This window comes from Xiphophorus couchianus, chromosome 3 (genome assembly GCF_001444195.1).
Source record: "Xiphophorus couchianus chromosome 3, X_couchianus-1.0, whole genome shotgun sequence".
In the NCBI taxonomy this organism is placed as follows: domain Eukaryota; kingdom Metazoa; phylum Chordata; class Actinopteri; order Cyprinodontiformes; family Poeciliidae; genus Xiphophorus; species Xiphophorus couchianus.
Genome location: NC_040230.1, coordinates 4,136,261 through 4,152,068, shown reverse-complemented (window position 1 = coordinate 4,152,068; position 15,808 = coordinate 4,136,261). Strand labels below are relative to the sequence as shown.

General features: G+C 35.7%; 1 protein-coding gene across 2 annotated transcripts; it reads left to right on the top strand.

Moving 5' to 3' along the window:
• Window positions 1-837: 837 nt before the first annotated feature.
• On the top strand, window positions 838-15,356 carry nt5c3a (5'-nucleotidase, cytosolic IIIA). Of its 2 annotated transcripts, none has more exons than XM_028013204.1 (8): window positions 838-1,068; window positions 10,618-10,716; window positions 10,887-10,956; window positions 11,060-11,192; window positions 11,276-11,365; window positions 11,467-11,629; window positions 12,912-13,112; window positions 13,783-15,356. In XM_028013204.1, the coding sequence occupies exons 1-8, from the start codon at window positions 931-933 to the stop codon at window positions 13,882-13,884; spliced, it is 996 nt and encodes a 331-aa protein (XP_027869005.1). In that variant the 5' UTR covers window positions 838-930; the 3' UTR covers window positions 13,885-15,356. The 2 variants fall into 2 exon arrangements, with proteins under 2 accessions (XP_027869005.1, XP_027869006.1); XM_028013205.1 differs by lacking the exon at window positions 838-1,068 and adding an exon at window positions 9,229-9,341.
• Window positions 15,357-15,808: the final 452 nt, after the last annotated feature.

Sequence of the window (15,808 nt, the reverse complement as noted above, 5' to 3'; positions counted from 1 at the left end):
TGCTCATATATGGCTGTTGTCTAGAATGCTGAGAAGTATAAAATGATGAAAAGTAGATATTAAGCCTAAAACAGTTACACTTTAATACATTAGATAGAACATGTGCTTTGTTACTTTATTTCAACCTTATGTGTTAGTGTTAGCCAAGTAGAAATAAAGATTACATCTCTGAATACACAGCATGTTTTGCCATGGACTGCACTTTCAGAAATATTCTAGCCTGTGGCTACATAGTTACTTGCTTAGCCATTGTTTTCTGTCAGGTAAAAAGATAAAAGGTTTTTCCCCAATAAAGCAAAAACATAATTAATGTAACCTACTTTGGTTGTAATGCTGCCATGTCATTAACTGATTCGCATTCTGTGTGAACAGGCAATGCAGCAGGCCTACATGATGTTAATTAATAAAAAAGAAGAAAAAAACCTCAAAAGCCTCAAGATTAAGATTAGTTTGTCAAGATTTAGCTTTTGAAAACAGCATTTAAGCAAGTGTTATGTTCACTTTTTAGAAATTATCCTTTGAAAAAAAAATGTTTGAAAACCAACCCACCATGTTTCAATTTACAAATTAACTTTTTAGTTACATTTCAATTTGTTAAATAAGACTGCATATATATACACACGCCCCCCCATATATATATATATATATATATTTTTTTTTTTCTTTAAGCGGCCATACATTTTTATTTGACAGATTATTTATTTGTTCATTGTGGCATCTTTGACCCTGAAAGATTTTGAGAATGTAGTAGTTTATATGTTGTTTATATAATTACAGCTTATCATAAGTGAGAGCAACCAGTCTCTTTCTGCATAGACGATCTTTGGTTCTGTGTGTGAGCAGCACCAGTAGGAAGGCGCCCGTTGTTAATCGGAGGAGGACGGGACTTTTCGTGCGGAGAGCTGGTGAGCGGCAGCGCACCGGACCGTCATGGACAGGACGGCCATGGTGAAGGTCGGAGCCGCAGCCAGCGCTAGTGTCTGTGTCGTGTTCGGCGGTGTGGCGCTGGCCCAGTACATCGTAGCAAAGAAGAAGCGAGCTGGGAAGAAAACGAAGATCATAGAGATGGTGAGTTAAAGTACTCTCTAACTGCGCTGTTAAGTAGCCTAACGTTGATATGAAACAGGAAGTAGGATATGTGGGCTTCAAAATAAAGCTCTACTACATTTAGATTGGAATATTACCCAGGCTAGATGGCGACATTTATTATAAAGATTATGAACGGAAAGAAAACCTCGCGCTTATTTTTTATCTTCGCGCATTTTAACTTGGTTGATGCACTGCGCCTGCGCAGCTGGTCCCCTAAAACGGAATCTGTTGTTTAGAGGTCACCAGCCAGTTTTTACCGGACAGAAGGACCTGCACGCTTTTTTACTTTAACCTCAAAGTCTTAGCAGCTGAGCTCTTGGTCAGTTCAGCTCTCTACCAACTTCTCATTGCCCTGAAAACAGCTTTGTGCCGCTGTGTTCGCTTGACCAGGCTTCCTTCAGGTTATGCAAGCTTCTGCAACACAAACTTGCACTGCATTCACATGGAAACGGCATAAACAACCCTGAAATTATTTCAAGTTCAGTTAAGCACTATATAGCTGCATACAAATATTATTAAACAGAGCCAGACTTTTTTCTGGGTTCGCACATGTGCAACAATATTAAGTTGAATAAGTTCAAATAGACACACAATATAAAATAAGAGCAATAACATACACGTAGCAGTATAGCCTTTTAACTTAAAATGGCAAAAAACCCATAAACAAACCAAAACAAAAAACAGTAGCAACATCATCCTGTCTTATTTTGCATAAAGAATACCAACACAGCATCAGTTAAGGTGAAGTGAAAATAAACCATAACACAATACTTTGTCACAATACTTTTTCCAGCTTTGCCAAATTTCCATTGAGAATCAAACTAGATTTCTCACATAACACTGTCTTACTTTTTCTATCCTAATAAGATTCACTTTTATTCAGAAAGCTGGAAGGTTAAAATGGACACAGAATAAAAGCCAAATTACAGGCCAACAAGCTTTTCTCTGTTGACTCTCCTATTCTACTAATCCAGTCTTCTGGTAAGGAAATTAAACTGGGACGTAGTAGCGACTGGCTGCCTGACAGAGACAGTTTCCCACTGTGATCCACAGCGTGGAAACTTGTTACCCTCTACTGTTAATGTTTCCTGCTGCTGTCGGTAAGCAAAAACATCCGGACTGAAACAAGTTTATATATCAGCAAAACACACACAAAGATCTGTCAAAGAGAATATGTTTTATATCCGTGGGTGTTTTTCTTATGTTTGTCTGCTTACCCACAGATTCCACCTCCATAGCTCAAGTTTACCGAAACAAATGTGCTATGGAATTGTTTATAAAAAAAGGATGTAAAAGTTATGTTTAAAAATTCATTTTTAAACATAAATTTTTTTTAAACCATATCAAAAAAGGATATCAACTAATGCATTACATCAGGGATGTGTATTTAAAGTATTTTAATGTACGCTTGTGTTGATTTCTCTCCATTCTGCAGAGTGGAGAGAAATCATTGATAATATCGAACCTAAAGACAATTTAATTGCACCTGTTAAATGAAAATTATTTGTAAATCTAGCTTTCAGGTAGACACAAAAACTGAGAGGTTTCTGCATAAACCTTTTCCTGATAGTTTTCTTGAGATAAGTTAGTCTTGGAAAATTTGGTTTCTGCATTTAGGCTTCTCATTATCTCAAGAAAAAGCAACTCTTTATTTTGAGAAAACGGTATGGAAAAAGTAAATGTGGAAAAAGTCTGCTATCTGTTTCCATAGATAGATAGATTATTAAACTTTTGAATATATTTACATTCATTGAGTTTTAACATTTGTACCAACAAACTGACCTTTTTTTTTAAATTGTTGGTTAACCAATTTATTTATCTGAAGGAAAAATCTGTACTATAAACACCTTTAACTCATTTGTAATATTTTAAAGTTTATTATACTATTCCTCATTTTTCTACAGTTATGATCTCCTCCAGATGAACAAAGTAGAGTGAAAAATTATTAATATTGTTTAACTGCACTTACATTTCCTCCCTTGAATTTTGGTCTGACTCGCACTGTAAACTTTTATTATGATTAGATTATAGATGAATAAAGGTGATGACAGCATGGCACCGCATTCTGAATCAAGTTTCAAGATAATCTTTTTAACATTATGATCATGCTGCTGACTACTCCCTTTTTTAAAATACTATTTAAAGTCATGTGTTAAAATGCTTACAAAAAGCCAGTGCATTCTCAGTCATACCCAGATACAAACCATGTGAATTGAGTGTATTTGCAACTCAGAAGGGTTTTTTTGGCACAAAGCTGAAAACATACATTTTTTTAAAATAAAAGTTCAGTTCATTTACTAAATCCTCATCCGTGCTGGTTGTTTTTGTTATAAGTGACAGATGGCCATCATTATCACAAACATAGCAGCTACCAATGTGGTTACAGTAAAAGGAAGCTTTAGTCAGCCGCTGTAATAGCATGTCTTAATATTATCTCAAACAGGAATACAATGCTTCTTTAGCTTTTAATACTTGTAACCTGGATGCAGATTCATTTAGGTTGTTTTAATGCTTGTTTTAAAGTGTGTTTTGCTCTGTTGACCTCTGGAGGGCAGAACATAGTAAAATTTCCTTCTTTACATCTTCAATATCTTTCTGCTTGGCATTGTTGTTCTTTAGAGATGGACATAAACTTTCCCCTACGGTCTTGGGATTTAGTCTTACTGATTGCACTGTTGTGAATCATAGCATTATGTTCTTCACTCCTACTATATAGAGGTTATAAGAAGAAACATGCTGTTCTGGTAATAAATACTGATAAAACAGTATCTGCAAAACTGAATGTTCTGTAGTTGTCAAAAACAGGCAAGACTGATTTAAAGATTGGTTTGGAAAATGTTTAAAATCAGGAAACATTAAAAGAATATTTTAAAAAAATTCAAAACCTCTTTGCTATTTTTTCTCCTATTGTTCATCAAAACCTTTCTAATATCGACACGCGCACCAAAGTCAGATCTGACAGAGAGAATTTGAAAAGTACTACTAGTCACTTTTGGCAAGCATGAATTAATAAGGATTTGAGTAATGCTGCTTGTTTTTATCATTTGAAGCTTCAAAGGGGTGGGTATAGTTTTCCTGAGGTTTCACCAACATATTTTCTCCAGAATGCTTTATCATTAGAAACATATGGGTTTCATTATCACAAACATTGCAGCTACCAATGTGGGCACAGCTAAGCATATTTCATCATAATTATATATTTACTGGGATGCTGATATCACACATGCTTGACTGATCAGTTCTGTGGAATATTTATTTAATGTTAATTTTATAACTTAGGCAAGAGACAGAATGGGGCCAAACATCTAGTTTAGAGTGTTATGGGAACATAACTTGACTGGAAGATAGATGGAGACATAATTAACAATACTGATAAATATTTTTTGTGCTCAAGTAATAATTGAAAATGCAAGACAGTTTTATCAATATGTATTGTTGCAAAAGTTGTATCGGTAGTAGATGTAATAGGGCTACATCATAACATAAGAAATTGTTATACAGTGACATCAGTTTCAAATAAACTGCAATTTTTCAACCCTTTTATTTTGTGAACTAACCTGAGTTATTGTGTTTTGGTCTCTAAAATCTGTATCAGGTGTATTGATAAAGAACTGAATGAGTCCAACTAGCTAAAAAACAAAACCAGTCAATAAATTTGAATATTACTGAAAATCTCATTTGCTATAGGAACTTCATTATTAAGTAAAACACATTACATAGTGTGGAAGCCTTTGCTTCTGTTAATTATGAGGATTTTTCACTTGTTGGTAATGGAAACATGACATTTAAAATTAGAATATTACATAAGCCCATTAAAAAATAATAGACTTGTGGGGTTAATAAAAAAAGGTTGTTTAATACCTACATAAAAGTTTTTTATTTTCAAAACTTATCTTTAATCTGACAAACCCTTATCTTATCTGAACGCATATTCAGATTTATTAAATATGACTAGTCTGTATGTAACTGGTACGCAATGTGTGAATGCAAGCCATTTAAAATATATTGTTGTCACAAGTGTTGCTGGCCAAAATCTTTGCAGACTCTAGACATTCTGCACACAAACTGTGTAGACTTTTACCTTTGCAAAAAATGGCTGCCACAGAGTCAGTTTCTTCACTCAGGCTGTGTCTCCGAGCAAGAGACTTTGTCTTCCTATTTTGTAAAAACATTGCATATATATGTTTAAAAGAAAGTAAAAAAAATGCATCTCTAATCTTAGGGTATCAATAGAATCCATTTTTAGAGTTTTAAGGTTTTTAGTGAGATCACCTGCTCGATACTGCGAATAGTAGTAAAATGCAGATGCTGCAGCAGCATTATTCGATGATGTAGTGCTTTTAGGAGAAAAGGTGTGGACAGCAAAATTTGCAGCCCTATCAGTAAACGCACAGTTGTATGTCAAAGGTGGATCTGATTAAAGCCACAGTCCTGAGGTTAGTCATCCCTCAGGTTGTGTCCACAGCAGTCTGACACTCTGTAACCTTTGGTCCAACAGCCATTTATCAGATTTTATTCCACGACTGGGGTGGCAAGTTTTTTGTTTTTTACGATAACTGATCAGTCGCCTTCAGTGCTTTTAAAGTCATTTCGATTTATTAGCACCATTTTTAGGTTTCTTGCTGTGACAGTCAGATTAGTTTTCAAACAAGTTTGAAAAATCCTGTGTTCAATTAAGCATTAAACCAATACATCCATCTCCCATGGCAAACAATGTTTGAACCTCATTCTATAGGCGTCCTTGTCTTTTTTTTTATAATGATCTTGAAGTCGAATGATTATTGACACAGTACTTCTTGATTGCCAGTGTAACCTTTAGTAATGTTTGTGATGTTGTCTTTGCCAATATCTGAAGGTATGTTTTTGCTTTAAAAGCCAAGCAGATTGGCCAGAAATAATCATACAAAATACAACTAAATGATTCTTATGAATTCACTAAATTATTTTTGCAAAGACGATAATTTTAATATTTTCTTATAGAAAACTCAACTTTTTTGTTAAACTTACTCTTGATTGTTTCATAACTTTAAGACTCTCTAGTTAACATATCAAGAAATTTACAGTGTAACATTATTATTTTACTTATACTAGAAAATAAACAATACTTATCCTGTTCTACCACTACTAAAGAAATAACATTTGTTTACTGCTATGTGACTTAATAACAGCTGAATTATTCAATCCATCTGCTCATGTAGTTATAGTTTGCAATTGGCTGCTTAGGGGTTGTTCTTCTCATGGGATATCAGTTTAAAACCGTATGAGCTTAATATAATAGATTTTGGTTTCTTTAGTTTTCACACTGACTGCTTTTTGTGGCCATGGTTAAATCTCAAAATATTTAAATTTGTCATGCCTTAAAGAGAAGCAAAAGTGTTTTACCCTAGAGATGGCCAGTTAGCTGGTTGAAAGACTTTCTTCAACCAGCTGACTGTCAATTTGCAGCAATACTTAATTATTCTGTTTTCTTAGTCTCAGAAAGCAACTCTGGTCACTTTATCTCATGGACTTCAAACCACAGACAAAACATTAGTGGTTCAAAAATGTACGTTCTTATACTCCTGGCATATCTTGAAACTAGTGACCCCATTCCCTCCACCCCCATGCTGATTGATAACTGTTTTCTTTCCATAGTCCAGCGGGTCCAGATTGTTGCTGCTGACAGAAGTTTGGTGCCAGACAATCGACTATTTTGTAGTCACATTTATGCTGGCTCTGAGCAAACAGAGGTTATCATTTGCTCAGGTGTCACATTTGGTTAGTTGAACGCAAGGAAGAAACAGGGGTTTGTTTTTTGGCTGTATTTGAGGTTTGACAATTTAATTTGTCTGCCAGATGTGTCAGGATTCCCCTGTAATTCCACGTACTGAAAATACTTTTATACACTTTAGTCACTATCCTTGTACTTCGTATAATTCCATTTCCTATAGTACAAGAAAAACTGTTTTTCAAGACACTGATAGTGGAAAGCGTTCAAGGTTCAAGTTGAAATCTAGCCACGTGTTCCCAGAAATCTGCAGGATATGATTTTTGGATGAGAAATCAGACAATCTATCATTTGAAAATGCAGAGCTAAATTTTGTACATTCCTTCAGTCAGGAGGTGATTACAGACCAGATCCTGACTCCAGGAAACATACACCTATAAGTTACATACTTTATATCAGCCTCCTGCTTGTGCTGTATGTGACTTACTATTTCCTGCCTATACCTGACTTTATTGTATTAAAACAATAATTCAAATTTAGAGATTGAATTAGTGGACCCAGTTAATCAAAGCTGTAGGATAAATAGTTGAAGAAGCTGCTAAAAATGCAACAAACTTTGTTGTCAGTCTTCAGTCAAACATCTGATGTAATGTTATTTAAAAAGTGACTGAAAGATTGTTCATTCTGTGAACTGAAGAGATGATTACATTTGATAAATGAATGATGAATGTAACTGAACATTATGATTTCATAGAAATAAGTAGAACTGTTTGTTCTGATGGACAGGTTTGTAGAAATGATTGCTTCATGTTTAATTAGGTTTCCCTCAGAGCATTTATATACTCTCGTATTGTTGGCTGTTGTCCAACAAGTGTAACTCATCTAAACTTTTGACCAGAGTTTCTTTCAGAATGTTGGTCATGGGAGCCCCAAAGTCTCAGAAAGCAGAGGAGCAGCATTTTTGCAGTATTTACATTGCAATAAATAAAGTCTGCCAAGTAAAATTTTTGCTCAATTCTGATTTTGTGTAGGAATTAAAACACAAGTTGATTTTAGAAGCTTCTAGAAATTGAATGTAACTAATACTGACCATAAATTACTTGGGAACGATGTGGTGGTGATAAGGTGTGGAGATGGTGGTATGGCAGTAAGAGTTTTCCTTGTAATCAGTGGATCGCCTTGCTGTCAGCCTGACCCAGGGTTGGCATTCAGTAGCTTGCCATTATCCGTGTGTGAATGTGTGCTTTGAGATTTCAATTTGAGATATAAAGTGCATTATAAATACAATTGATTATTATTAGTATTACATCAAGGGTGCCGAATTTAGCACACAGACCTTCTTTGAGCTTGACACACAGGTTTGTGTCATTATTATGTCAACTGTTCACAATAACACTGACTGTATCCAAAGTCTTACGAACCAGACACTACAACATCTCTTTGTTCTTCTACTGATCTGGCGTTTGCCTGTTCTCTCAGCTACTTGAGATAAAACAGATTAACATGTTCAATGATCTGAGTCTCAGACATGTTGAGAAATGCACTGATACTGCATCTCTGCATATTAAAGCCGCAACAGAAAGACAAAACTCTTTAAAGTATCACAAAAATTCTGTCATAATCTATTTTTATTCATCAATTTTTAAAATAAAATTTTTATATGATTTAAGCTGAACAGAAAAAAAACACTTTGGTCCCTCACACATAAAAAACTGACTGAAGCTCTAATAATTACATATAAACAATGAAATAAAATGAGTGCTCATAAACTATGAGCACTCATAGTTGTATGACTGTGAGTTCAGGCCTTGCTATGGCCTGAACTCACAGTCTCACAACTTAGTCCTGGTATGAATGAATTGCACACCTGCTTGTGTTTAATCAAATATCTCGAGGTTTTAAAGTTGATTTGGAGGATGGTCACTATGCTGGCACACTGGAGACTGGAATTCGAAGCACCACTTCAGGCAAAGTTTTGAAATCAGGGAACATTTCTGCAGTTGAAATTATCAGGAGTTGGCAAGACTCCCTGACAGAGGGGTCTCATGGTCCTGTAGGCCTTTCCTTCAGTGGGAGGAAACCCTGCATGCGCTCCTTCTGGACCAGTGTTTGGTCAGACCCAGTAACTTAACCCTTATGACCTCTAATGTGGCTTTAGGCTATTTATTGCGTGTGTGTGTGGAGTAGATTGTGTGTTAGAAATATGAGTATTCAGCAGGCGTACTTCTGAAAGCAAGGTTTCCCCCTCTAATTGAATTTAAAGGTTAGAGGTCACACTACTGGAAAAAGTCTAACACTGCTGGCCCATTACCACATCTGTTTGTCGTCCCCTGCATTTGTGGACTTTGTGTGTGTGTGAACTAGAAGTGTCAGTGTGTTTGTGTGTTTGAGCCTGTGGGCTGGGGAGGGGTTACATTGTCTAATCAGTTTTGGTCAACATTCCCCTCCCCCTTTTTCTTCCCGCCTGTTTCTGTGGGTATATAAACCCTGCGCAAACACACAATCTTTTCTTCACTCTTGTTCCTGCAACAACAACAGACCAGAGGTAAGCTTGTATGTGCCGGTATGCAGCTTGTTTGCTTACTGAAATACCTGTGCTTGTTTCTTAGAGTACTGATACTGGTATCAAGAAAATTAAAAGGGAGTCATTAATTTGGTAATCTACATTGCTAAAATCCGATGTTGCATAGGAGATAATATATACAAAATGCAGAGAAATGTGTATAATATCATAAACATTTTGCAAAATAGTGGCAATTTGTCTGTAATTACTGTTGTCATGTTTCTACAAGCGATGCTTTGAACTCTATCCAACCGCAAAGCCTGCCCTCTAAAGAGTTTTTAAACTACAATTTTTATAAGGCTGTAAACTAACATGAAATTAGACGAGTAGTATGGCAAATGCATTTGACTCTCAGCAAAAAATAACTTTTATAGTTGTTTTGACTCTGCTTGCTTTGTTTCTCTACGTGACATCTTAGTTGGAAAAAAACCCCCAAAAACTTCATGGTTATTTATAGCTTATGTTCTGAGTATCATGTGTCTGAAGGATCAGAGTGATATATGAGATGTTAGAAAGTCTAGTTCTGATTGCATAAGTTGAAGCTGTGTTCTTGGGCGGGTTGGTTGTTTTGGGTGTATCTCCAGTCTTAACTAAACAATTAAGAGTTATATTGAAACTAAATGTAAGTTTGCCAACAAGCATTTATTCTTTTGAGAAATAAATTAGCTTGCAGTGGATATCTGGTCTCAAACTAAACTGAGACCAGCAGGATTTATTTTGCTCATTTCTGCATCCACAGTCACAAGATTTCTGTTAGAAAGCCAAGAACCCCATTGTACTTATTCTGGTATCATGTCTGAAATGAGGAACATGATGTTAATTTTCTGCAGCCTATATATAAGAATTCAAAAATTGGTATACAAAATGACAAGAGACAACATGTAGTCTCTATGCCATCTGCCACTCCTCTTAAAGCAAATGTAGATCACAGTTAATGTTGGTACAAGTCAGTCCAAGTACATTACTCCTCTGATTCCTCATCTGCATCTTAATTTTTGATTTTCTTGTTAAAGGAATGGGTTTTTGTTCTGGTCCCAATATATTTAAATCACTACATTTATGAATTCATTTGTTTATTTTTTGTATTTTTCCCGTCAGGCATATTGTATATAGAATGTGGTTGCCTATGGGGTTTTTTTTACTCAGTTTTTATTATGTTTTTTATTTTATTTTTTCAACTGTTCTTTTATTTGACAAAACTCTTTGCTCTATTAAATTTTATTCCCATTTCTGTCTTTTTTTCTGTGTTTAACTCCAGATGCCTCAGTTTGAGAAACCCACGGTGCACATGAGAGACCCTGAGAGGGTGGAGCAGATCATCTGTGGCCTCATTAAAGGAGGAGCTTCCAAACTCCAGGTACATCATCAAATCTTGATATTTGCTCCAACTTACTACCCCTTCTCCTTTGAAGCATTGCTGAATTGTTCTTAGAGTCTTTGGACAGACACGGTTTTCTCTTCTGATGCCTGTTTTATCAAACTCCTCTCCAAACTTCTGATAAGTAAAATGATTTTTGAACATTTTAGGTCATCACAGACTTTGACATGACAATAAGCAAATTTGCTGTCAATGGAAAACGCTGTCCGACTTTGCACAGTAAGTATTACATTTCGAGGTAATACATACAAATGCTACACCTTCATTGGAATCAGGCTGGAAACACATATTATATTATTAATATTATCTTTTTTCTGCACAGATGTTATTGATAACTGCAAACTAGTGACAGAGGAGTGCAGGCAGAAGCTGCTGCAGCTGAAGCATAAATATTATCCCATTGAGATTGACCCTCACCTGAGTATGGAAGAGAAATACCCTTTTATGGTGGAATGGTAATTCAGGCGCCTCCAAATCATGTGACCTGTGATTTGCAGCTCCTACAGTTGGACTTTCCTAAAGATGTGTTTGTTTCCAGGTATTTTAAGTCCCACTCGCTGCTTGTTGAGCAGCGGTTAGAGAAGCACAAACTGCCGGAGGTAGTGAGGGAGTCTGACCTAGTCCTCAGGTAACTCCAGAGGATCAGATGAAGTCAATGTATGAGACCTCTATGTGGATTTGTTTACTTAGTCAGACAGCAGGATAAACTGATTGCTTGTTTTGTTGCAGAGACGGATATGAGCAGTTCTTTGATCGGCTGCATCAGCACAACGTGCCTGTGTTCATTTTCTCTGCGGGTCTGGGGGATGTGCTGGAGGAAGTCATCAGCCAGGCTCGCGTTTACCACCCCAATATGAAGGTCGTCTCTAACTTCATGGACTTTGATGACAAAGTAAGTCATCTTTTTTCTACGTTACTGGCACATTAAACAGCTAAACATAAGAAGAAATACACCAATCGCATATTTATAAACTTAGACTTACTTTATTGTCATTCCACATTTGGTAACAAAACGTTGTTGCTTGGCTGCCAAAGTATACATAAATATCTATATGTATATATACATATACATACATCCAAGTGTTACTGGTGCAGGTAAAATAAGTATTCTGTACAAAAAACACACATATTTATATATAAACATATAAATATATAAATTAACGAGCCAACAATAGAAACAACAAATCTATGCTAATTTCCATTCACTAGTTTTGTAGAGCTTAGCCAGTACTGGTCTCTACCAGTTTTCATCCATCCATTCATCTTTTTCTGCTTATCTGGGGTTGGGATGCGGGGATAGCAGGGTAAGAAGGGAGGCCCAGACTTCCCTCTCCCCAGCCACCTGGGCTGCCCTCCGGGGAATCCCAAGGTATTCCCAGGCCAGCTAAGAAACATAGTCCCTCTAATGTGTCCTGGGTCTTCCCTGGGGCCTCCTTCTTGTGGCATATGCCTGGAGCACCTCACCAGGGAGGCATCCAGGAGGCATCCTAACCTGATGCTCGAGCCACCTCAACTAGCTCCTCTTAATGAGAAGGAGCCAGTTTTGAATTTTTAACACAAACGATAATTGATTGTCTTAAAAATATTTCCTTCTAGGCTACTGTACACGCTCAGCAATTATTCATAGTGAGAACATAATGATGTTTGAGATAGCAGTTGCTGTAAAACAGGGTTTCACTATTTAAAAATGAGTGATTAGTTCAATTAGCACTGTTAGCGTCACTAATAGACATCAGTCTCTGTGTGTATATCCAAGAAAATGTAGACTTTTACAGTAATGCTGGGCTTTACAAAATGCTGCCAACATTTCCAATTTCATCAATTTCCAAAGTGAGAGAGGTTGAAAGTTCAAAAGGATGAGAAACAGAAACTCTGCTGTCATATATTCTTTCTGGTGGTACTGAAGTATACTCAGAATGAGTTCATGCCCTGTTATTTAAAAAAATGTCTCCAATGTGGGTGTGAATTCATGTTTTGTGAAAGTCCTCTCCTCATTAAATACAAAACTGCTTTGAGAGAAAAGGTGAAATATGCAGTACCTGCCAAAGTCTACCTCTCTGTTGCAATCTGAATGAACAGCTGATGTACTGAAACAGCTTGGTGCATTCACCATTCAGAAATTATCTGAGTTCTGTCAACTCTGAATACAAGTGATGGATCTTTTTGTCCTGCAGGGGGTGCTAAAGGGATTCAAAGGTGAGCTGATCCATGTGTACAACAAACACGAAGGTGCACTGCGGAACACTGACTACTTCAAACAGCTGAGGGATTACAGTAACATCATCCTGCTGGGAGACTCGCTGGGAGACCTCACCATGGCCGACGGTGCTCCCAATGTGGAGAACATGCTCAAGGTCGGCTTCCTCAATGACAAGGTAAAGCCATTAATATTTCAAATATTCAGGTCTCCTTTTTTTTTATTTTTTTTTTTAAAGAAATTCTATTTCCCTATAATCCTAGACATGTTTTATGTGGCAAAAAGCTTGTGCTGAGACAGTATATGTCTTTTCTAGACCAGAAAATAGTTCCTGTGCACTCTTGAAAAGTCTGTGAAAGTACAATATTTTACTTCTATCAATTTTTCAAGTCTTGTGTTGTGTAGAAAAAAACAGTTTGAAAAACATTTGATTTGCCAGGAATTTATTCTCTTCTCCATTTTGTCAGAAAAAAATGTTAAACTGAAATACATTTATTTCCTCCATTGCTTTACATTGAAATGACCTTGCATGTCTTTGTTCACATTACATCTTCCGTTAATCATTTTAAAATTGACACTTTGTTTTTCACCTTTTGTATGGTTTTAAATCAGGGTTTTAAGTCTTTGGTTCTTATTGTTGTATTTTTGCCATTTTTTATAGTGGAAGAAAGAAATCAAAGATGTAAAGTATCTGTATTTAATGTGGGATAATCCAATCCTGATCTGACAAGATTTGCTTTTGAAATACAGCTGTCTTAAATTTACCAGAAAGGCTTTGAAGTGGTCGTTTGTGCTTTGTGTTGATCGAGCAATGTGCTTTATTTACAAGTTTTTTGCTATTTCTGCAGGTAGAAGAGCACCTTGACAAATACATGGACTCTTATGACATTGTCCTTGTGAAGGACGAGACACTGGAAGTGCCCAATGCTATTCTCCAGAAGGTTCTATAATTCCATTATCCAATTCACCCCTGAATCCACAGCCCCTTTCTCTGCTTTCTCATACCCACTGCAGCCAGACTCCGGACCTCTGTCTAATTCCTCCACTACTCTAATTTCCGGCCCTCTTTCTTCAAACAAATCTCCTACAGCATTTTAAAAAGACATTTCACATCATCTGATATTTATAAAATCTTCACAGCTGCAACAATTGGCCTCTGGATTTTCTTTAGCTGAAATAACTACTCATGTTGATTCCCCAATGTTTTTTTCTTATAAAAAGAGATATGAGGAAAAAATACAGTTACGCCATCCTCGTGGCTTACACATTATGGCTGTTATTTTTTAAAAATATTTTTGATGTTGTAAGATTTGTCCATGATAAAGCAGGTTCAAGCAGGGAGGCATAATGTTACTAGGCTGTGTCATATTGACCTGTTTGTGTCCACTCATGTCTGCCAAAGTTAGTATTTTAAAAGTACAAGAAACTATTTAGTATCATAAGGACCTTGAAAACTATTTCCTGATAAGCAAGTTGAATGTCTTGCTCTGTGGCAGTACCAACATAATGACAACAGTATTTCTAAAGAAAAATGAAGAATTTAGGTCATACAAATGAAACTGACAGGATCACGACAACTGGGAAATGCACTTTAAATTCTTTTATACAGAAAACAAATGGCTATAGCTTTGATTTGTTGATGTTGGAAACAGTCTTGTACAAAAAAAGGTATGTTTACATATTTATTTAATTCTAATGTACTAATTTGATATACTTTTAATTCACAAAGGAGGAATAAAATAAAGATTTTCATTCTACAAATGAAATATTCATGATGTTCTCAGCATAGCTCATTCACCCAAACACTGTTGTTGAATGTTAGAGATGATGTTTAAACCCGAAGCTGACCTCTTGTGGCTGCTACAATGAATTACAACATCATAAACAAGTTGATGCCTTTCAGATTTGCTTGTAAGTAAAGATTCTTATGTTGATTATATCTAAGGTGTTTCAAAAAAAAGGGGTAAAAATAATGTTCCTTGTTCTGTAAGTCCCAGTATAACACCTGTTCAAGTGTTTTTTTTAATCACTTTTTTTAAATTCAGTGGTTAAAGTTGAGCACTGCCTCTGACATTTTTTTTCTGGAGTTTAAAGCTAAATGATCTCCGTTTGTTTCAGTGTTCGGTGTTCCCCTTTGATTTGTTTGTGTTTTAAATGTGCTGCTATCACCTGCATGTTGCCTTTTCTTATCATAGTGTTTATGTCTGAGAAATGGGAGACTAAAAACATATTTATCATTTAAATGGGGGATACTGTCACACTGTGTATATGGGAAATTATATGGAAATGTATATTGTTTTACTGCTTATGATATATTTTCTGACTGGTGTGTTTTATTTTTATAAGCTGATGGTTTTCTTTGATGCTGTGAATAAAACATGCAATAAATTTCCTGAAGCCATGACTGAATCACAGAACGGAACACCAAAGGTTTATCTGTCTTATTTCAATCTACATCTATTGAATTAAAGAAACTGTTTTTTTATTTATCTAATGTATTTGCGGGCAATCTGCCTTCTATTTCAAGATCTTAAAATTTAGCAATACAACATAAAAAGTATAAAATTATATAAAATGCAGCATATTTTTCTGGAGTTTTGGTATAGGGGCTTTGCTACAAGTTATTTTTAATAGTTATTTTAAATAAATTTCAAGCATGAGATTATACTGTGGTAATAGGCAAATTTAATTAAGGACTTTTTACACATCTATAACAATAAGTAGCATTGTGGTTGGGGGGTTTTACTTGTAAAAATTTCCTTTAAATCTATCCAAAGATTTAAAAGAAAATCTGTTTGTTTGTTTTTTGTAGTTTTTTAATAGATTTTCTTTTGTGTAAAAACTTGTGTACATAGAAGCCTACAACAATAGTGT